Source organism: Protomyctophum parallelum (assembly GCF_964188405.1).
Source record: "Protomyctophum parallelum genome assembly, chromosome: 3".
Taxonomy (NCBI): domain Eukaryota; kingdom Metazoa; phylum Chordata; class Actinopteri; order Myctophiformes; family Myctophidae; genus Protomyctophum; species Protomyctophum parallelum.
This window is the reverse complement of record NC_139698.1, coordinates 7,287,193-7,310,633: the sequence shown is the minus strand read 5'-3', so window position 1 is coordinate 7,310,633 and position 23,441 is coordinate 7,287,193. Positions and strand designations below refer to the sequence as shown.

General features: G+C 45.2%; 1 protein-coding gene across 1 annotated transcript in view; it reads right to left on the bottom strand.

Annotated features, from left to right (window-relative positions):
- Nucleotides 1-2,995: 2,995 nt before the first annotated feature.
- kcnn3 (potassium intermediate/small conductance calcium-activated channel, subfamily N, member 3) overlaps nucleotides 2,996-23,441 on the bottom strand; it is a gene marked incomplete at both ends in the record, with an annotated part of 243,583 nt that continues 223,137 nt past the window's right edge. Inside the window, 2 exons of the mRNA XM_083761983.1 lie at nucleotides 2,996-3,003; nucleotides 3,084-3,417. Coding sequence (XP_083618109.1) covers nucleotides 2,996-3,003; nucleotides 3,084-3,417 — 342 coding nt within the window. The remainder of the gene's footprint in view (nucleotides 3,004-3,083; nucleotides 3,418-23,441) is intronic.

The window sequence follows — 23,441 nt, the reverse complement described above, 5'->3', positions numbered from 1 at the left end:
GTGTTGGCCCGACACGTCGTGCGGAGAAAGTGACGTTAAAAAAACGACAAATGACGGCGCTGCGTATATACCTCTGCCAAACAAATGAAAGGTTGCAGACTAAAACTTCATAAAAATGACGCGTACGTACTGTGATTGGTTGGGACGATGCTCGGGAACCATAGATATTAAATCTAGACGCCTCATTGGTCGCTGCACTTCGTTGGAGCGACCTGTCCTCCAGCGGGAGGAGGAAGTCAAGCGGAAGTGCCGAAGGGACTTTTCAGACGTTTTAACCCATTCTGACCTGAGATCAGATTCATACGAGGTTTCCACTGGACACACACTGGTCTGATTAACCCATTCTGACCTGAGATCAGATTCTAAAAATGTCAGTCGTTCTTCGATTAAAAAAATAAATAGCAGACCTACAAGCTCGTAGCGCGCCACTCGGTGGCGCGCTACGAGCTTGTAGATCTGCTGTTTTTCAATAGCTAAAGCATAACATGATGCTGACACCAAAAGGGGTTCCCGTTCAGAATGGGTTAAGGGTTTCCATCGGACAGAGTGGGATAGGTGACACAGTATGATGACGTCATCAGACGGCATGGAATGGGTTCTGGCGGTGGTGGCGGTGGTTCTGGCGGCGGCGGTGGTTCTGGCGGCAGTGTGTGTGTGTGTGTGTCAGTGTGCAGTGCACGGAGTGCTTGGCAGTGTATTAAGCGAAATAGTGTCTCCTACTGGACACCTAGTGCATCGACGTTGTGTAGTGTAGAATAAAGTGGGCCTTGCTTTGGAAAAGAGGGTGAATTCAATGCGCGCGCGTGTGTGCGTCCGTGCGTGGGTATGTGCGTGCGTGTGTGTGTGCGTGTGTGTGTGTGCGTGTGTGTGTGTGCGCGTGTGTGTGTGCGTGTGTGTGCCACTAGTGTGTAGTATGGTGGTCGCATTGATCGACCCTTCGTTTTAAAGGGATGCTCGCTGACACAATTAGTGTTCAGATAGAAAATACATCATAAAGATTAAAAGACAGCCAATTGTTCCTGATGGAGGGGGGAGAGAGAGAGAGAGAGAGAGAGAGAGAGAGAGCAGGGTGTCCAGTAGAACGAGAGGTCTTTTTTTACTCCCCCGACTCACTCGTTTATCTTCTTCATCCTCTGCTCCGCCCCTTCACTCGTTCCTCTTCACAGCTCCCATTCTCTCCGTCAGTCCCTCGACTAATCCTTCTGTCCCTCTTGTCAGGGATGCTCTCTCTCTCTCTCTCTCTCTCTCTCTCTCTCGTCCCTGAGTCTCTCCGTTTCCATCCGTCTGTCACCCCCCCCCTCCCCTGTGATCGTCCTCTCATCTTCAGCCACTCTTTCATGGTCTGCTAATTTTAGCAGACTTCCCTCTCCTCTCCTCTCCTCTCCTCTCCTCTCCTCTCCTCTCCTCTCCTCTCCTCTCCTCTCCTCTCCTCTCCTCTCCTCTCCTCTCCTCTCCTCTCCTCTCCTCTCCTCTCCTCTCCTCTCCTCTCCTCTCCCCCCTCCCCTCCCCTCCCCTCCCCTCCCCTCCCCTCTCCTCTCCTACTGTATTCTCTTCTCCAGAACAGAGTTCAAATCAGCCTTTCTTCTGTCTTTCATCCCCTGTTATCTCGGTCTCTCTCCTCCACCCCCATCCTCTCCCTCCTTTCATCTGTTTGCCCTGTCTCTCTCTCTCTCTCTCTCTCTCTCTCTCTCTCATCCTTATCCCCTGGGTTATTCTGTAGAAGCACGCCAGTGTTAGCTTAAGCGCCAACGGCTCATTTGGTTTCCTAGTTGGAGCTCAGAGTTCTTCCCACGCCTGTGACCTTCGCGTCTCTCTCTCCCTCTCTCTGTCCCTCTCCCTCTCTGTCTCTCTCCCTCTCTGTCCCTCTCCCTCTCTGTCTCTCTCCCTCTCTGTCCCTCTCCCTCTCTGTCCCTCTCCCTCTCTGTCCCTCTCCCTGTCTCTCTCCCTCTCTGTCTCTCTCCCTCTCTGTCTCTCTCCCTCTCTGTCTCTCTCCCTCTCTGTCCCTCTCTCTCTCTCTCTCTCTCTCCCTCTCTCTCCCTCTCTCTCTCTCTGTCCCTCTCCCTCTCTCCCTCTCTCCCTCTCTCTCTCTCTCTCTCTCTCTCTCTCTCTCTCTCTCTCTCTCTCTCGATAACACGGGCCTAAATCCTCTTGTGTCCGTGTCCTCCCCCCCCCTCCCGGGCCACGCCAGTCGACGTCGTCGTCTAGGTGTTCAGCAGCTGTTGGGACTGGCCGTGGTGTCCTGCGGGCTGCCTGCCTCGGGGCTGAGGCTGTGCGGGGACTCCAGGGCCACGGCCGGGGGCCCCTGTGTGGTGGCTCCCTGGGCTGTGGGGGCCACGGCCGGGGGCCCCTGTGTGGTGGTGGTGGTGGTGGCTCCCTGGGCTGTGGGGGGCCCGGGGAACGCCACACTCCCCTGGGGTGGAGGGCCCGGCAGTGGAGCTGTGGAAAGAGACATTACTTTTACATGAGGATGCATACGAATGTAGTTGGGGGGAAACACAACATGTTACACATCATTGTTTTTTTTCTTTGGAGGGGAGGTCTGTAGGTCTGCTATTTTTGAAAAGTCGTGAGGCGCAAATCTTTGAATATATATTCTTTCAGAGCCAACGTTTTTAACTCATATCTTTGCTTCTAGGCTGGCGAGGTCCCTGGAACAACATATTTTCAGATGGGTGTCGGCAGCCAAATACAGATAATTCTGGGGGTCCTTGACAAGAAATATTTGAGAACCACTGATATAGAAACATAGGCATTTCAGAATAAAACTGTCAGGATTTAGAAGACTTTTTTTTAAATTTCGACGTCAGGCCTGAATGGGTTTAACCCATTTTGGGGCGGGAACCCCTTTTGGTGTTAGCATCACGTTATGCTTTAGCTATTGAAAAATAGCAGATCTAATAGCTCATAGCGCGCCACCGAGTGGCGCGCTACTAGCTTGTAGGTCTGCTATTTTTGAAAAATCGAAAGAACGACTGACATAGAAACATAGCTTTTTTCAGAAAACTGTGAGGATGTATAGTAGACATTTTTAAAATTCCGACGTCAGGCCTGAACGGGTTTAAGTAAAAAAACAAACAACGTACCGGCCGTGGAGAGGGGCACCAGCGCTGTGCTGGCTCCGTGGCAACCCGTGTCCCTGTCGCGGCTGCAGCCGGTGTCCCTGTCGCGGCTGCAGCCAGTGTCCCTGTCGCGGCTGCAGCCGGTGTCCCTGTCGCGGCTGCAGCCGGTGTCCCTCTGGCGGAGCAGGAGCACCAGGGCGGCGTGCTGCGTGCTCAGCGTGGCCGACAGGTGGTGCGGCAGCGCGGTGAAGCCGGCGGTGAGCTGCTCCACGCGCTGCTCCAGAGACAGCATCTGTCTCTCCAGGTCCTCGCTGCGGTCGTTCAGCTCCGACATCAGCTCGTACATCACACTCTGCATCTGGAGGACAGGACGGAGGGACCGAGGTTACAATGGTTTGTTAGGACGGAGTGACCGAGGTTACAATGGTTTGTTAGGACGGAGTGACCGAGGTTACAATGGTTTGGGGTTTCTAGGAGCTTTGTGTGGTTCTGTGTATATGAGCCGTGTTTGTGTTTGTAGCACGGAATGTGATTATTTGTTAGGACGGAGTGACCGAGGTTACAATGGTTTGTTAGGACGGAGTGACCGAGGTTACAATGGTTTGTTAGGACGGAGTGACCGAGGTTACAATGATTTGTTAGGACGGAGTGACCGAGGTTACAATGGTTTGTTAGGACGGAGTGACCGAGGTTACAATGATTTGTTAGGACGGAGTGACCGAGGTTACAATGGTTTGTTAGGATGGTTTGTTAGGTATTATTTGTTAGGACGGAGGGACCGAGGTTACAATGATTTGTTAGGACGGAGTGACCGAGGTTACAATGGTTTGTTAGGACGGAGTGACCGAGGTTACAATGGTTTGTTAGGACGGAGGGACCGAGGTTACAATGATTTGTTAGGACGGAGTGACCGAGGTTACAATGGTTTGTTAGGATGGTTTGTTAGGTATTATTTGTTAGGACGGAGGGACCGAGGTTACAATGGTTTGTTAGGATGGTTTGTTAGGTGTTATTTGTTAGGACGGAGTGACCGAGGTTACAATGGTTTGTTAGGACGGAGGGACCGAGGTTACAATGGTTTGTTAGGATGGTTTGTTAGGTATTATTTGTTAGGACGGAGGGACCGAGGTTACAATGGTTTGTTAGGACGGAGTGACCGAGGTTACAATGGTTTGTTAGGACGGAGTGACCGAGGTTACAATGGTTTGTTAGGACGGAGTGACCGAGGTTACAATGGTTTGTTAGGATGGTTTGTTAGGTATTATTTGTTAGGACGGAGGGACCGAGGTTACAATGGTTTGTTAGGATGGTTTGTTAGGTATTATTTGTTAGGACGGAGTGACCGAGGTTACAATGGTTTGTTAGGACGGAGTGACCGAGGTTACAATGGTTTGTTAGGACGGAGTGACCGAGGTTACAATGGTTTGTTAGGACGGAGTGACCGAGGTTACAATGATTTGTTAGGACGGAGTGACCGAGGTTACAATGGTTTGTTAGGATGGTTTGTTAGGTATTATTTGTTAGGACGGAGGGACCGAGGTTACAATGGTTTGTTAGGATGGTTTGTTAGGTATTATTTGTTAGGACGGAGGGACCGAGGTTACAATGATTTGTTAGGACGGAGTGACCGAGGTTACAATGGTTTGTTAGGATGGTTTGTTAGGTATTATTTGTTAGGACGGAGTGACCGAGGTTACAATGGTTTGTTAGGACGGAGTGACCGAGGTTACAATGGTTTGTTAGGACTGAGTGACCGAGGTTACAATGGTTTGTTAGGACGGAGTGACCGAGGTTACAATGGTTTGTTAGGACGGAGTGACCGAGGTTACAATGGTTTGTTAGGACGGAGTGACCGAGGTTACAATGATTTGTTAGGACGGAGTGACCGAGGTTACAATGGTTTGTTAGGATGGTTTGTTAGGTATTATTTGTTAGGACGGAGGGACCGAGGTTACAATGGTTTGTTAGGATGGTTTGTTAGGTGTTATTTGTTAGGACGGAGGGACCGAGGTTACAATGATTTGTTAGGACGGAGGGACCGAGGTTACAATGATTTGTTAGGACGGAGTGACCGAGGTTACAATGGTTTGTTAGGATGGTTTGTTAGGTATTATTTGTTAGGACGGAGGGACCGAGGTTACAATGGTTTGTTAGGATGGTTTGTTAGGTATTATTTGTTAGGACGGAGGGACCGAGGTTACAATGGTTTGTTAGGACGGAGTGACCGAGGTTACAATGGTTTGTTAGGACGGAGTGACCGAGGTTACAATGGTTTGTTAGGACGGAGTGACCGAGGTTACAATGGTTTGTTAGGACGGAGTGACCGAGGTTACAATGGTTTGTTAGGACGGAGTGACCGAGGTTACAATGATTTGTTAGGACGGAGTGACCGAGGTTACAATGGTTTGTTAGGATGGTTTGTTATGTATTATTTGTTAGGACGGAGGGACCGAGGTTACAATGATTTGTTAGGACGGAGTGACCGAGGTTACAATGGTTTGTTAGGATGGTTTGTTAGGTATTATTTGTTAGGACGGAGGGACCGAGGTTACAATGGTTTGTTAGGACGGAGTGACCGAGGTTACAATGGTTTGTTAGGATGGTTTGTTAGGTATTATTTGTTAGGACGGAGGGACCGAGGTTACAATGGTTTGTTAGGACGGAGTGACCGAGGTTACAATGGTTTGTTAGGATGGTTTTTTAGGTGTTATTTGTTAGGACGGAGGGACCGAGGTTACAATGATTTGTTAGGATGGTTTGTTAGGTATTATTTGTTAGGACGGAGTGACCGAGGTTACAATGGTTTGTTAGGACGGAGTGACCGAGGTTACAATGGTTTGTTAGGACTGAGTGACCGAGGTTACAATGGTTTGTTAGGACGGAGTGACCGAGGTTACAATGGTTTGTTAGGACGGAGTGACCGAGGTTACAATGGTTTGTTAGGACGGAGTGACCGAGGTTACAATGGTTTGTTAGGACGGAGTGACCGAGGTTACAATGATTTGTTAGGACGGAGTGACCGAGGTTACAATGGTTTGTTAGGATGGTTTGTTAGGTATTATTTGTTAGGACGGAGGGACCGAGGTTACAATGGTTTGTTAGGATGGTTTGTTAGGTGTTATTTGTTAGGACGGAGGGACCGAGGTTACAATGATTTGTTAGGACGGAGGGACCGAGGTTACAATGATTTGTTAGGACGGAGTGACCGAGGTTACAATGGTTTGTTAGGATGGTTTGTTAGGTATTATTTGTTAGGACGGAGGGACCGAGGTTACAATGGTTTGTTAGGATGGTTTGTTAGGTATTATTTGTTAGGACGGAGGGACCGAGGTTACAATGGTTTGTTAGGACGGAGTGACCGAGGTTACAATGGTTTGTTAGGACGGAGTGACCGAGGTTACAATGGTTTGTTAGGACGGAGTGACCGAGGTTACAATGGTTTGTTAGGACGGAGTGACCGAGGTTACAATGGTTTGTTAGGACGGAGTGACCGAGGTTACAATGATTTGTTAGGACGGAGTGACCGAGGTTACAATGGTTTGTTAGGATGGTTTGTTAGGTATTATTTGTTAGGACGGAGGGACCGAGGTTACAATGATTTGTTAGGACGGAGTGACCGAGGTTACAATGGTTTGTTAGGATGGTTTGTTAGGTATTATTTGTTAGGACGGAGGGACCGAGGTTACAATGGTTTGTTAGGACGGAGTGACCGAGGTTACAATGGTTTGTTAGGATGGTTTTTTAGGTGTTATTTGTTAGGACGGAGGGACCGAGGTTACAATGATTTGTTAGGATGGTTTGTTAGGTATTATTTGTTAGGACGGAGGGACCGAGGTTACAATGGTTTGTTAGGATGGTTTGTTAGGTATTATTTGTTAGGACGGAGGGACCGAGGTTACAATGGTTTGTTAGGATGGTTTGTTAGGTATTATTTGTTAGGACGGAGGGACCGAGGTTACAATGGTTTGTTAGGACGGAGTGACCGAGGTTACAATGGTTTGTTAGGACGGAGTGACCGAGGTTACAATGGTTTGTTAGGACGGAGTGACCGAGGTTACAATGGTTTGTTAGGACGGAGTGACCGAGGTTACAATGGTTTGTTAGGACGGAGTGACCGAGGTTACAATGATTTGTTAGGACGGAGTGACCGAGGTTACAATGGTTTGTTAGGACGGAGTGACCGAGGTTACAATGATTTGTTAGGACGGAGTGACCGAGGTTACAATGGTTTGTTAGGACGGAGTGACCGAGGTTACAATGATTTGTTAGGACGGAGTGACCGAGGTTACAATGGTTTGTTAGGACGGAGTGACCGAGGTTACAATGATTTGTTAGGACGGAGTGACCGAGGTTACAATGGTTTGTTAGGATGGTTTGTTAGGTATTATTTGTTAGGACGGAGGGACCGAGGTTACAATGGTTTGTTAGGATGGTTTGTTAGGTATTATTTGTTAGGACGGAGGGACCGAGGTTACAATGGTTTGGGGTTTCTAGGAGCTTTGTGTGTTTCTGTGTATGAGCCGTGTTTGTGTTTGTAGAGCACGGAATGTGATTATTTGTATAACGATGATGATAAGAGCACCCCTCACTTCACACAAGTGTTTTAAGTGTACTTAAAGTATAGTTAAGTATATTTTTATTAGTTTTTTTCTTTTTTGATAATGCTAATTTTGAAGTGGTGCAACCACTTCTACATCCAGCAATGTCCGTATCCGTCATGAACACGAGTGGTGTGCGCATGCGTGAAATTGGAACGAGAGAAGTATGTGACATGGCTGCCACCTGCTGGACGCAAACGATGCAGAGAAGAAATTGGAACGACACAGAGAAGAAATTGGAACGATACAAATTGGAACGATACAGAGAACCAATAGACGGGAGTTGCACCACTTGGTTCACACTGGTGTGATTTTCTGTATTAGATTTAGTGTTAGTTTTGCTCCCTGTGCTGGTTGGTACCTTGCATGGCTTCGGCCGCAATCGGTGTATGAATGTCATGTGTGTGTAAAGCGCCTTGGATAAAGGCGCTATAAATGCACCGTTTACCATCCTCAAGTAGTTCCTGTCTGTGAGCTTGTTAGATATCCTAAGTTGTAATGAGTGTCTGTGAGCTTGTTAGATATCCTGTAGTTAAGATGTAATGAGTGTCTGTGAGCTTGTTAGATATCCTGTAGTTAAGTTGTAGTGAGTGTCTGTGAGCTTGTTAGGTATCCTGTAGTTAAGATGTAATGAGTGTCTGTGAGCTTGTTAGATATCCTGTAGTTAAGTTGTAATGAGTGTCTGTGAGCTTGTTAGATATCCTAAGATGTAATGAGTGTCTGTGAGCTTGTTAGATATCCTGTAGTTAAGTTGTAATGAGTGTCTGTGAGCTTGTTAGATATCCTAAGTTGTAATGAGTGTCTGTGAGCTTGTTAGATATCCTGTAGTTAAGTTGTAATGAGTGTCTGTGAGCTTGTTAGATATCCTAAGATGTAATGAGTGTCTGTGAGCTTGTTAGATATCCTGTAGTTAAGTTGTAATGAGTGTCTGTGAGCTTGTTAGATATCCTAAGATGTAATGAGTGTCTGTGAGCTTGTTAGATATCCTAAGTTGTAATGAGTGTCTGTGAGCTTGTTAGATATCCTGTAGTTAAGTTGTAATGAGTGTCTGTGAGCTTGTTAGATATCCTAAGATGTAATGAGTGTCTGTGAGCTTGTTAGATATCCTAAGTTGTAATGAGTGTCTGTGAGCTTGTTAGATATCCTGTAGTTAAGTTGTAATGAGTGTCTGTGAGCTTGTTAGATATCCTAAGATGTAATGAGTGTCTGTGAGCTTGTTAGATATCCTGTAGTTAAGTTGTAATGAGTGTCTGTGAGCTTGTTAGATATCCTAAGTTGTAATGAGTGTCTGTGAGCTTGTTAGATATCCTGTAGTTAAGTTGTAATGAGTGTCTGTGAGCTTGTTAGATATCCTAAGATGTAATGAGTGTCTGTGAGCTTGTTAGATATCCTGTAGTTAAGTTGTAATGAGTGTCTGTGAGCTTGTTAGATATCCTAAGATGTAATGAGTGTCTGTGAGCTTGTTAGATATCCTAAGTTGTAATGAGTGTCTGTGAGCTTGTTAGATATCCTGTAGTTAAGTTGTAATGAGTGTCTGTGAGCTTGTTAGATATCCTAAGATGTAATGAGTGTCTGTGAGCTTGTTAGATATCCTAAGTTGTAATGAGTGTCTGTGAGCTTGTTAGATATCCTGTAGTTAAGTTGTAATGAGTGTCTGTGAGCTTGTTAGATATCCTAAGATGTAATGAGTGTCTGTGAGCTTGTTAGATATCCTAAGTTGTAATGAGTGTCTGTGAGCTTGTTAGATATCCTGTAGTTAAGTTGTAATGAGTGTCTGTGAGCTTGTTAGATATCCTAAGTTGTAATGAGTGTCTGTGAGCTTGTTAGATATCCTAAGTTGTAATGAGTGTCTGTGAGCTTGTTAGATATCCTGTAGTTAAGTTGTAATGAGTGTCTGTGAGCTTGTTAGATATCCTGTAGTTAAGTTGTAATGAGTGTCTGTGAGCTTGTTAGATATCCTGTAGTTAAGATGTAATGAGTGTCTGTGAGCTTGTTAGATATCCTGTAGTTAAGTTGTAATGAGTGTCTGTGAGCTTGTTAGATATCCTAAGTTGTAATGAGTGTCTGTGAGCTTGTTAGATATCCTGTAGTTAAGTTGTAATGAGTGTCTGTGAGCTTGTTAGATATCCTGTAGTTAAGTTGTAATGAGTGTCTGTGAGCTTGTTAGATATCCTGTAGTTAAGTTGTAATGAGTGTCTGTGAGCTTGTTAGATATCCTGTAGTTAAGATGTAATGAGTGTCTGTGAGCTTGTTAGATATCCTGTAGTTAAGTTGTAATGAGTGTCTGTGAGCTTGTTAGATATCCTAAGTTGTAATGAGTGTCTGTGAGCTTGTTAGATATCCTGTAGTTAAGTTGTAATGAGTGTCTGTGAGCTTGTTAGATATCCTGTAGTTAAGATGTAATGAGTGTCTGTGAGCTTGTTAGATATCCTGTAGTTAAGATGTAATGAGTGTCTGTGAGCTTGTTAGATATCCTGTAGTTAAGATGTAATGAGTGTCTGTGAGCTTGTTAGATATCCTGTAGTTAAGATGTAATGAGTGTCTGTGAGCTTGTTAGATATCCTGTAGTTAAGTGGGTTCTTAAAATGGCAAGGCAAGGTAAGGCCATGCTATTTATATAGCCCCTTTCATACTCAAGGCAATTCAAAGTGCTTTACGGAATAAAAACAAATACAGAGTGCAACAGTGCACTTTAAAATGAATACAGATTATAATAGATACAATTAAAATAAGATATAGGAGCATATAAACTACAACAAATACTCCCACCTTTAATATAAACAGAAAACACAGCTAATTTAAAGTCCAGGCAAGACCTAGGTGTTATAGACATCACTGGGATAGGCAATGTTAAATAAATACGTTTTTAAAAACGGCTATGGTTGGGGATTTCCTACTGTAACCTGGAATGTTGTTCCAGGTTTGTGGTGCATAATAGTGAAATGCTGCTTCACCATGTTTTGTTCAAACTATCGGGTGAACTATCAGTAGGCCAGCCCCAGATGACCTAAGGGAGGGTTCACATGGCTTCAGCATGTCTGAGATGTAGCTGGGCCCAAAGCCACAAACAGATTTATAGACAATATAACAACATTTTAAAATATATTATCTGGGACACTGAAGATGGATACAATGTGAGCTTGCCACACATGCGTGCGTGCGTGCATGTGTGTGAGTGTGTGTGTTATTACTATACACACACATTATATAGTAAGGAAGGGGTCCAATTTATTTCCAATATGGCTGCTGTGCAATCGGGCTTACTTCATATACACATTGAAAGAGTGAATGAGAGCGTGAGAACTGTCCGTTTCAGAACCATGGACAGCGGCACAGAGGGCTGGGTTCACTACGGCAACCTTGGGTTGCAACTGAATGGCTGGAAAATGGAAATTTAGAGTCTACATGGTACACATAGTGCATGCATAAACTTTAATGATTACATCTGGTTTCAGTAATTTATTTATGATGAATTTTCTCTATTATTTATTGAAAAATGCTCTTTATGTGATGTATTCCCATGCTTTTTTGTTCTTGCTTAATGTAAATCGCTCTGGATTAAGAGCGTCTGCTAAATGCCTAAATTGTAAGGTCAATTTGTATTGGTGGTGGGGAGGGGGGGGGGGGGGGGGGGGGGAGACTTCCACTTCCACTACACCACCAGCTGTGTGACCAGTCAGGAACATGGGAACACTGACGAGACAACACCTTGCAGCCATCAACAGTATATAGCAAGACTTTAAGTCAACCAGGAAAAGTAAAGACCCATCAGATGACCAGTGTTGTGACTAACGCCCTTACATCGCGTTACGTTACATAACGTAATTACTATTTGCAGTAACTTGTAACCTAACGCTTACATTCCCCATTCCATAACGGCCTTAAAGTTATTGTGCGAGCGTTACCCGCGTTATGGCGTTATGTCAACTTATGTGATCAGTGAAAAAAGTCTCGCCATGCAGCTCCGTGAGTCTATCATACAAGCGTCTCTGTGCTGCTGAAGTGAAGGGGCGGGGGCAAATAAAGTTGTGAATCGATATAATTCAACTAAACTGCGGGAGAAGCACAGATGTACAAGCCCAACACGCTGGGCATTGCGACGGGTAGATAACTTGTAGATCTGCTACTTCCAGCGCAGGAAGGGCGCATGCTTTTGACGCTCTTTAACTATGCATTCAGCAGCCAGTGACAGACTCACAACACAGAAGTTGACAGAACACATGCGCACTGCAGCAGACGGAATGCACAGGCAGATCCGACACAAATGTATTGCACACATCTGTGCTTTGCCTTTCATCCACGCTTCCATAGCCTTTTAAATCTTATTTCCCATCCACGGGCACAAGCAACGTGATATCAGCAGCTGCAGCTTCCATCCGATCTGTGGTGGTGTTCTGCAGTGTTGACGAGGGAAGCTACTAGCTAGCATGGGAGCTAACGTTAGTTTCACTATGTACTTTCCATCCCCTTCCCCAACCCCTCACAGTCACACTCGCTGCTGCGTTTACACGGGCAGACTCTATCGTTGCGTCTGCCCGTGTTTAATGGTCAGGGTTTCAGGCAGACCTGTCAAAACGATGCATGTAGGCTATAGGCCACCACCTATAAATTCAAACCCACCTCTGGAATATTGCTATCTCATTCCACAGTTTTTCTCTAATAAAGTTGTTTTTATTTGTTTTCTCATGTTCTCCTTGAAAAGTGTCTTTAGTACTCAGAGAAGCTTTATATAAATAATATTATCACTATTATTATTACTACTTGTTTCATTGCCTATGCTTATGTAGATAAAAAGCTCACTGCTCAGGTCAAATAGGCCTATTGATATGCGATTACAATGTGATTAATTGAGATGAAATCATCACAAAGCCTCCAATTAATTAGATGTTTTTTAATGAAGTCCCAAGTCTCCCAAACCTATTGTTTATAGATCTAGCTTCAAAACAAAAGTTCCTATATTCGGTATTCGGTTTCGGCCGTTTTTTATATTATTATAAAAGTAAAGTAAAGTAAAGTAAAGTAAAGTAGTTACTTTCATAATTTAATGTAAAGTAAAGTAACAAATTACTTTTTTAGATAAGTAACGATAACTATAATTCCTTACTTTTTAAAAGTAACTTCCCCAACACTGCAGATGACTTACACAAGAAGGACATCTAACATCTGTAAACAGTTTGACAAGAGTTTCATTCAGTTATAGGTATAGAGGTTATGCGCGTGACATCATCATCATACCAGGAAGTTATGCAGGAATGCCTACTGAGTGGCAAAAAACTACTTCTGGCCTTGACAGCCCATACATCCACACAGAAAAGTCATATTTGATTCAGTTAAATGACTTTAAACAACATTAAAGTCACTTTGTCACTCACTTTAAGGGTGCTTTGCTTTGCTTTGCTTTGTATATATATATATATATATATATATATATATTGTATATATATTTATTGCCAGCTTTGATCTTCTTTTCAACCTCCTCTGTTGACTTCATGCTGCTGCAACACTTCTCTCTACACTCCTCTCCCACTGATTGGACTAAATTGGCATCCTGCACTGAATAATGCATGTTCTGTTGTTGACTAGACTGCAGGGGAGATCCCCCGTTACTAACAGACACTCCACAGCAATGGCTACTGTCACAATATAGAGCTGTTTAACACTGTTACTGAACAGACACTCCACAGCAACGGCTACTGTCACAATATAGAGCTGTTTAACACTGTTACTGAACAGACACTCCACAGCAACGGCTACTGTCACAATATAGAGCTGTTTAACACTGTTACTGAACAGACACTCCACAGCAACGGCTACTGTCACAATATAGAGCTGTTTAACACTGTTACTGAACAGACACTCTACAGCAATGGCTACTGTCACAATACCAAGCTATTTAACACTGTTACTGAACACACACTCTACAGCAATGGCTACTGTCACAATACCAAGCTGTTTAACACTGTTACCGAACAGACACTCTACAGCAATGGCTACTGTCACAATATAGAGCTGTTTAACACGGTTACTGAACAGACACTCTACAGCAATGGCTACTGTCACAATACCGAGCTATTTAACACGGTTACCGAACACACACTCTACAGCAATGGCTACTGTCACAATACCGAGCTATTTAACACGGTTACTGAACAGACACTCTACAGCAATGGCTACTGTCACAATACCGAGCTATTTAACACGGTTACCGAACACACACTCCACAGCAATGGCTACTGTCACAATACCGAGCTATTTAACACGGTTACCGAACACACACGCTACAGCAATGGCTATACTGTCACAATACCGAGCTATTTAACACTGTTACCGAACACACACTGAGTCTATAGCAATGATTACTGTCACAATATAGAGCTGTTTAACACTGTTACTGAACAAACACTGTATGTAGCAATGATGACATAGCAATTTAGCACTGTTTATTTAACACTTTAGAATCACTTATAGCGAGTTTGACGTCACTACACACGTGTGCTCGTATATATTGATATTTTCACTATATAGTCGTGTGCGTACGTGTTATGTATATATTGATATTTTCACTGTATAGTCGTGTGCGTATACGTGCGCCACTCGTGTATGATGAAGAAACAACAGAATTACAAGTTGAAATATGGTTTCTGCCCTGACAGCAACGAATAATAACCCACTTAGGCCTAAATTCGATTCTACAAATGCCTTCTAAATCCTGACAGTTTTCTGAAAAACCTCATGTTTCTGTGTGTCAGTGGTTCTCAAACCATTTCATGTCAAGGACCCCCAAAAATATATGTATTTGGCCGCCGACCCCCATCTGAAAATATGTTGTTCCAGGCGACCTCCCAGAAGCAAAGATTTGAGTTAAAAACGTTGAATATAAATTAAAAGATTTGCGCCACATAGCTCATAGCGCGGCACTCGGTGCCGCGCTATGAGCTTGTAGGTCTGCTATTTTTCAATAGCTAAAGCATAACATAATGCTTAAAACACCAAATGGGGTTCCCGCCCAGAATGGGATAAGCAATATGGTAACGCGACCATTATGTGATCACATGGAATTTTTTTTGACTATTAATATTTTTAATATTGTAATTTTTTTTTTTTTTTTTAAGATATTTTTTTGCGGCTTACGCCTTTTTATTGGTTTTTTTAAGGGACAGACAGTAGGCTGACAGGAAACGGGAGAGAGATGGGGGGATGACATGCAGTAAAGGCCGTGTCGGGCTCGGGAGTCGAACCCGCGGCACACTGCGACTGGATTACCAGTCGGGTGCCCAGACGGTTACGCCACCGCCTGGGCAATATTGTAATTATTAATACTAATAAGTCGTTGATGAGTCGTTGATGAACTGATGGATGTCCAAGTCAACGGCGAATATACCCTACAGTATAACAAACATCTGCTATGTGCTAATGGCGGGGGGGGGGGGGGGGAACGTCGTTATGGAATTATAAATGTTTTATTACGCCAAGCCGCATTTACCGTCTATTATCGGCCTGCACGGTCATTTGTGTGATTAACCCATTCTGATCGGGAACCCATTTTGGTGTTAGCATCACGTTATGCTTCAGCTATTGAAAAATAGCAGATCTACAAGCTCATATCGCGCCACCGAGTGGCGCGATATGAGCTTGTAGATCTGCTATTTTTGAAAAAAATCGAAGAACGACTGACATTTTTATAGAATCTGATCTCAGGTCAGAATGGGTTGATCAGACCAGTGTGTGTGTCCAGTGGAAACCTCGTATGAATCTGATCTCAGGTCAGAATGGGTTAATGATCTGACACACGCACGAGCACAGAGAGAGAGAGAGAGAGAGAGAGAGAGAGAGAGAGAAAGCCTGAGGGAGAGCAGGGAAGGAAACCCTCTTACGTGGGTGTTTTACCACATTGAGAGGAGAGACAGAGGGGGGGGGGGGGGGAGAGAGTCCCCACTGCGCTGTGATTGGCCCCTGTAACCATGGTGAACTCACAAGTGGCCAATTGAGATGGAAATATTGAAAACATGTATATGGAACGCAAGACAGGACCCTGCAGACCTTTATAACTATCTACATCTCTCTCTGTCTCTCTCTCTCTCTCTCGCTCTCTCTCTCTCTCTCTGTCTCTCTCTCTCTCTCTCTCTCTCTCTCTCTCTCTCTCTCTCTCTCTCTCAGATAGTCACACGCTTTTTACACGCACACACTTTTTCATTTCTTAACCCTAAGCTTAAAGCCAAAAATGTGCTGATCTACAAGCTCACAATCACGCACGCACGCACGCAAGCACGCACACAGTCACACAGTCGCACACACACACACACACACACACACACACACACACACACACACACACACACACACACACACACACACACACACACACACACACACACACACACACACACACACACACACACACACACACACACACACACACACACACACACACACACCCACCCACACAGGAAGCGAAACACCAACTCTCTCTCTCTCTCTCTCTCTCTCTCTAACACTCGTCCTGGTTGCTAGGAGACACAACACCACGGCAACAGGCAGGTCAGCCTGGAAACAGTGGAAAGCCGAGGTAATGTTCTCTGCTTTCATCAAGCACGCACACGCACACGCACACACACGCACGCGAGCGCACGCGCGTTCTTGGTTCTTCAACAACGCCGGGTATGCGTGCGTGCGTGCGTGCGTGCGTGCGTGCGTGCGTGTGCAAGCAAGTCATTTCTTTCCTGAACTATTTCTTTAAGCCATTCTGACCGGGCACCCATTTTGGTGTCAGCATCATGTCGTGCTTTACCTATTGAAAAATAGCAGATCTACAAGCTCGTATCGCGCCACCGAGTGGCGCGCTACGAGCTTGTAGGTCTGCTAATTTTTTTTTTAATCGAAGAACGACTGACATTTTTTTAGAATCTGATCTCAGGTCAGAATGGGTTAATCAGACCAGTGTGTGTCCGGCGGAAACCTCGTATGAATCTGATCTCAGGTCAGAGTGGGTTAAGCCTCGTCCCTCTGTGTTCTCTGTACAGGAGAAGCTGCTCTGATTGGTTCGTCTGCACCTCCAATGCTTTCACTTTAATCCCTTTAATCTACACACGTTGTGCCAAAGACTTCCGAGTCTGTCCTCCTGTTTTCTGCGGCGTCTCTGTGTCCCCAGAACAGGCTGTTGGCAGACAGCGCGGTGTCAACACAACAGAGCATCATTGTTGGATGGGTCGGTGGTGGCTGGCTGGCTGGCTGGCTGGCTAGATTTTCTGTGATCTGGGGTTTTCTGGCTCAAACAGGTGCTCTGATTTGCCGGCAGATTGTGATCCTGCAAATCCCATATATGTCCATGGGATTTGCCAGCAGATGTCACTGTTTTCACTGTGTTGCCTGTTTTCATTGTAGCTCAAAAGGCTTCCAAACCCCAAAGAAAACTTCAGACCACAGAAAATCCACTGAATGTTCAAAGTTCAGGTTTTTTGGGTGTAATTGAGGTCATAAAACCTAAAAGGAAAAAGAAAAATAAATGAAAATGAATGTCATAAAACCTTTAAAATAGTAAAAAAGCGAAGGTTTAAAATAATGGTTAAAGAAAGTTGTAGGAGCCATTATGATGGTGCTATATTATTGGTTAGGTTGGCATATTATTTTTGAACACTTGGTGGCGGGCTTTAGATTTGGCAGCACTGGGTGTGTATTTAGAGGGTCACTCAGGTGCACTAATGAGATCACTAGACACAGGGAACCAGGGAGCAAACCGTTCTTACCAGTAGCAGCAGCACAGCCAGTGGCGTGCACAGACATTTGGAGGGGCAGGTGCTCAAGTGAAAAAATAGGGCACCTTGTGCGAGGGAGGGCAGAATCCATTTCTTGCGACCGACCGCCGTCGCGACGGACCTGTCCGTCGGGGGGTCCGCCGGTCCGTCGGGGGGTCCGCCGGTCCGTCGGGGGGTCCGCCGGTCCGTCGGGGGGTCCGTCGGTCCGTCGGGGGGTCCGTCGGGGGGTCCGTTGGTCCGTCGGGGGGTCCGTCGGTCGGTCGGTCCGTTTTTGCGTCGCGACGGACCGTCGGTCGCAGGGTTAGGGTGGATGGATTCTGCCCTTGCTGCCCAAATGGTAACTCTGTCATTTCTCTACCGTTTTGGACGGGGGTGGTCTCTTTGGAATCGTGTGGCCCCCCTGGAGGTTTCTATGGGGGTCTCGAGGTTCGGGGACCCCTGGGGACCCCCACGGACCCCCAAATGGTAACTCTGTCATTTCTCTACCGTTTTGGAGGGGGTGGGCTCATTTGAATCGTGTCGCCCCCCTGGAGGTTTCTATGGGGGTCTCGAGGTTCGGGGACCCCTGGGGACCCCCAGGGACCCCCAAATGGTAATGTCACCTGTGGACACTAACTGTAATTGTCTCGCTGTCTCGCTGCTGCGCTGCGCCGCACAGACAGCAGCTTGTGTCAGTTGTGTGTAACATGTGCGTTCGTGCCGTGTTGCTGGTATATTATTATTATTATATTTTTTGCGCCGCCGCGTTGTCTCGCTGCTGCGCTGCACAGACAGCAGCTTGTCCTTCCCAGCCTCCCCGTCCTGGACGGCGCAGAACAGCGTTGGATCGCCGGCCGCCTATCGTTGATCGCCCGCCGTCTCCTCGAGGACCGCCGACGCAGATGGTTTACTGCTATATGCCATAGTGTTTATTATAGCTACTATTATTACACACTGTGCTATTATCCAGATTCCTGAGGTGGACATTTCAAGAGGAGCTTGTGATTATTGCTTGCCTATAGATACAGTGCCTATTTATATTGCTATTTGCTACGTTTTAATAATTGCCAGTCATACAGTATAAATTGCCACATTGTTATACCTATACATTTACGTATTTTACTTGTATAGTGTTATATTTGATATCCTGCTACATGATTTTATACTTACCTGTTTTATCTCCGAGCTTATAATAAACTTTGTTACTTTTCTATATACGACCTGCCTGCTGCCCTTATCCGTTTTTCTCAAGCAATGACAATTTCACTGTAGCGCAGCGCTATATGCACGCAGACAGCACATGATACAGGCCTACATCCCGTCCCAAACACTGAGGACAGTGAGGAGGTAAAGTAAACTTGTTTATAATGTGGCAAGAAAAATATATTCCAATTACTTTTCGGTGCGCACTCACCATGAATCCAAGCAGAGGTCCTATAGGTAAAACACCGCCGCCACAGTCCCAATGGCCCGTGCGCAAAAAGTTGATATTTAACATTGGCTATAATCTGCCAAATCTCAACCGATTGGTATAATTCCAAATGGTATACACTCAATGAAATTTATATTTTCCATTTTTCATGGGCGTATAAGTCATAGAGCCAGAGAAAGGAGAGATATGGTATAGGGAAGCACTAAGCCCTGTTAGCCATGCAGCCTATTATGTTTCATGAGCTGTGGTGGCTTCACTGATATACAACCTTTATTCAAATAGTTGCAAATGTAATAATAAAAATACTGAGCATGTATGTTTGATATAAGGCCAAACCTCATTTGAAAGAATATATTCAGAGTATACTCTTCATTAGCAAACTGTACCAAACGAAGGAAAAACCCCCGCGGGGATAACTGACGTTATAAGAAGATAACGCCCCTGCATGACACCTCCCTGGCCACCGTATAGCGCATTGACAGGTCTGTCTGTCTGTCTGTCGTAGCATGCAGATAGACAGATAGGGGGGGGGGGGGGGGCAGTTTGACAACAGCGGCTGACACATGTTCATTGATGATGATTAATAGGCCTACTGTATACAGCTACTGTGCTGCTGGATCGTCGATAAATGGACTATAGGCCTACTGGACTTTGACGTTAACGTTAAAACAGAGGCCAGCCAGCGGTACCGTGACCACACCGTTCGTTGTGTGTGTGTGTGTGTGTGTGTGTGTGTGTGTGTGTGTGTGTGTGTGTGTGTGTGTGTGTGTGTGTGCGCGAACTTCGAGACGAGTTGGTGACAGTGGTTTGTATTTTGATTTGAAATAAATAATGATGAATAGATGTCTACTGTTCATGCTTGTGTGTGTTTTTTTTAGACAATAGACCACTTAGCAATTGCTTTAACTATGAAAGAAATGAAGACGATGAAGGATATCGATGAAATGTATGTTTCACTATATATAAAATATATACCTTGACTCTCCCTCTGAATGAAATTAAAAATCGGGTCCTAATAATTAACCCTAAAAATCTATAGACCTACCCTTAGTTTTAGCTGGAACACACGCTCAGCATCGCGGGGTTAATGGTAGAGGCCTACTTGGTAACTATACTTAAAAGGTCTACTTTATCCCATCACAACTATAGTGATTTTGCAGCTATTTTCAATGAACAGTATGGTCTATTGTTGATTAATGTGGTCATTTCAATCTAGGCGCCGTAATGCGCAAAATGGAGTCGACCGGTGGCCACTGATGGCCTATTATTCCTATAAATTCATATCATGCCTGTTGGTGAAATATAAACATCTAAAATGGTTCAGTAATAATTAGCATAAGTTATTATTAACGAAAAACATCTAATACTATTTTAAATTGGTCTAGTAAAGTTAGTAACTAATCAGAAGTTGTTTCAAACAACTGTTTGAAAAAACTGTTTGTTTTTCGTTAATAATAATACATGCTAATTATTATTGAACGGTAAGTATGCTGGTATGTACGCTATGGTACACTATAAGCTTGTATATCTGTTTATTTTAAGAATGCGCCGCTGCATTCTGTCAGAATCTCGTGTGTGTGTGTGTGTGTGTGTGTGTGTGTGTGTGCGTGTGCGTGTGCGTGTGTGTGTGTGTGTGTGTGTGTGTGTGTGTGTGTGTGTGTGTGTGTGTGTGTGTGTGTGTGTGTGTATGTGCACACATGTGTCACACATGATGTGTGCTATATATTTTATAGCTCTAGAGACGCAGAGACAGAGACATATTTATTTAAAATCATCCTGGCACGTAGGCCTATAGACAACGGCGTCAACTCCGCGCAAGAGCCAAAGCACCCGCTGGCAAAATAATAATAAGTTAATATATATAGGCTACTCTAAGGTGGGCACCTGTCGTTATAAACCTTCTGCACTTGCCTATAAAGCCAATGAACGGAGCTCATTTCTCTCTCTCTCTCTCTCTCTCTCTCTCTTTCTCTCTCTCTCTCTCTCCATCTGCCGTGCACATGCAAAGAGCGCATGCAGGTATCCAACTATCCAACATTGATAAACTGGTTCGCTTATATCCGTGCAGTATAACATCAAAGTCCAGTAGGCCTATAGTCCATTTATCGACGATCCAGCAGCACAGTAGCATATACAGTAGGCCTATTAATCATCATCAATGAACATGTGTCAGCCGCTGTTGTCAAACTGCCCCCCCCCCCCCTATCTGTCTATCTGCATGCTACGACAGACAGACAGACAGACCTGTCAATGCGCTATACGGTGGCCAGGGAGGTGTCATGCAGGGGCGTTATCTTCTTATAACGTCAGTTATCCCCGCGGGGGTTTTTCCTTCGTTTAGTACTTTATTTACAGTTTGCTAATGAAGAGTATACTCTGAATATATTCAGCAGCAGGCAGGTCGTATAGAAAAGTAACAAAGTTTATTATAAGCTCGGAGATAAAACAGGTAAGTATAAAATCATGTAGCAGGATATCAAATATAACACTATACAAGTAAAATACGTAAATGTATAGGTATAACAATGTGGCAATTTATACTGTATGACTGGCAATTATTAAAACGTAGCAAATAGCAATATAAATAGGCACTGTGTTGAGATTTGACGGGATGTATGTCCTCACTTGTGTATTGTGTGTAATTCTGTACTGCTGTTCTGTGTGATATGCAGTGTTGTGCTTGTGCCACTGTGAGGCGCCAAGGCGCAAGGTATGGGATGCATGTTTGTCTCCTATGGCGTGATCAGGTAACTCGGGTCACATGACCACTGCCTGTGTGTGGAGCGGACCGGTGTTTTTTCATTCAGTGATTGTATTGTATTGGGTCTGTCACCGTGAGAATGATGCGTGACAGGGAGCCCTTAATATAATAATAAATATGCCATGCTTGGCTAAATGGATCTAATCTTTTCTCCGAATGCAACGTGTAAGCTGCAGAACTTCTCATAACTTAACACACTGTATCCTATTCCTAGGCAAGCAATAATCACAAGCTCCTCTTGAAATGTCCACCTCAGGAATCTGGATAATAGCACAGTGTTTGTTCCCACCCAATCTCCTAAGCAGCCCAAAGATTGATTAGTGCACATATATTATCGATTATCGTATACACATTAGTACACACGACCACAAAAGATGCCACGGCAAATCAAGTGCACACCAACGATCACTGCAATAAGCCTATATCAAAATAGGATAACACTTCTATCGAAAATCACAGCAGTAAAATACAAACATGCGTGTTCACCAATATAGGGGCGCTAAGAGACAGGTGAAGCCAACCCTGAGAATATTCCACCCCTGTAAGCAGCCCTCTGAAGCCTGAATGACCGCTGTACCCAATGTACTGTACACTACAATAATACGTGCCACACCGTTAAGTTAGCAAATGCCCAATAATAATAGTAGCTATAATAAACACTATGGCATATAGCAGTAAACCATCTGCGTCGGCGGTCCTCGAGGAGACGGCGGGCGATCAACGATAGGCGGCCGGCGATCCAACGCTGTTCTGCGCCGTCCAGGACGGGGAGGCTGGGAAGGAGGATATGATATATAATAATAATAATAATATCTATACCAGCAACACGAACGCACATGTTACACACAAGCTGCTGTCTGTGCAGCGCAGCAGCGAGACAACGCGGCGGCGCAAAAAATATAATAATAATAATATACCAGCAACACGGCACGAACGCACATGTTACACACAACTGACACAAGCTGCTGTCTGTGCGGCGCAGCGCAGCAGCGAGACAGCGAGACAATTACAGTTAGTGTCCACAGGTGACATTACCATTTGGGGGTCCCTGGGGGTCCCCAGGGGTCCCCGAACCTCGAGACCCCCATAGAAACCTCCAGGGGGGCGACACGATTCAAATGAGCCCACCCCCTCCAAAACGGTAGAGAAATGACAGAGTTACCATTTGGGGGTCCGTGGGGGTCCCCAGGGGTCCCCGAACCTCGAGACCCCCATAGAAACCTCCAGGGGGGCCACACGATTCCAAAGAGACCACCCCCGTCCAAAACGGTAGAGAAATGACAGAGTTACCATTTGGGCAGCAAGGGCAGAATCCATCCACCCTAACCCTGCGACCGACGGTCCGTCGCGACGCAAAAACGGACCGACCGACCGACGGACCCCCCGACGGACCAACGGACCCCCCGACGGACCGACGGACCCCCCGACGGACCGACGGACCCCCCGACGGACCGGCGGACCCCCCGACGGACCGGCGGACCCCCCGACGGACCGGCGGACCCCCCGACGGACCGGCGGACCCCCCGACGGACAGGTCCGTCGCGACGGCGGTCGGTCGCAAGAAATGGATTCTGCCCTTGCTGCCTTGTGCAGCGCATTTTGGTGCGGGAACCCATTTTGGTGCTTTAGCTATTGAAAAATAGCAGATCTACAAGCTCTACGAGCTTGTAGGTCTGCTATTTTTCTTTAATCGAAGAACCACTGACATAGAAACATAGCTTTAGATTGTGGGGGCCTAAATAATATAGTAGAAGCGTTTGTTTTATCAAGATTTGATCAATGTCACCATGGTCCACACACTACAAATAAAGGATTTTTGTCAGAGACAAACTTGTAACATCTACTAATAACATCACTGGT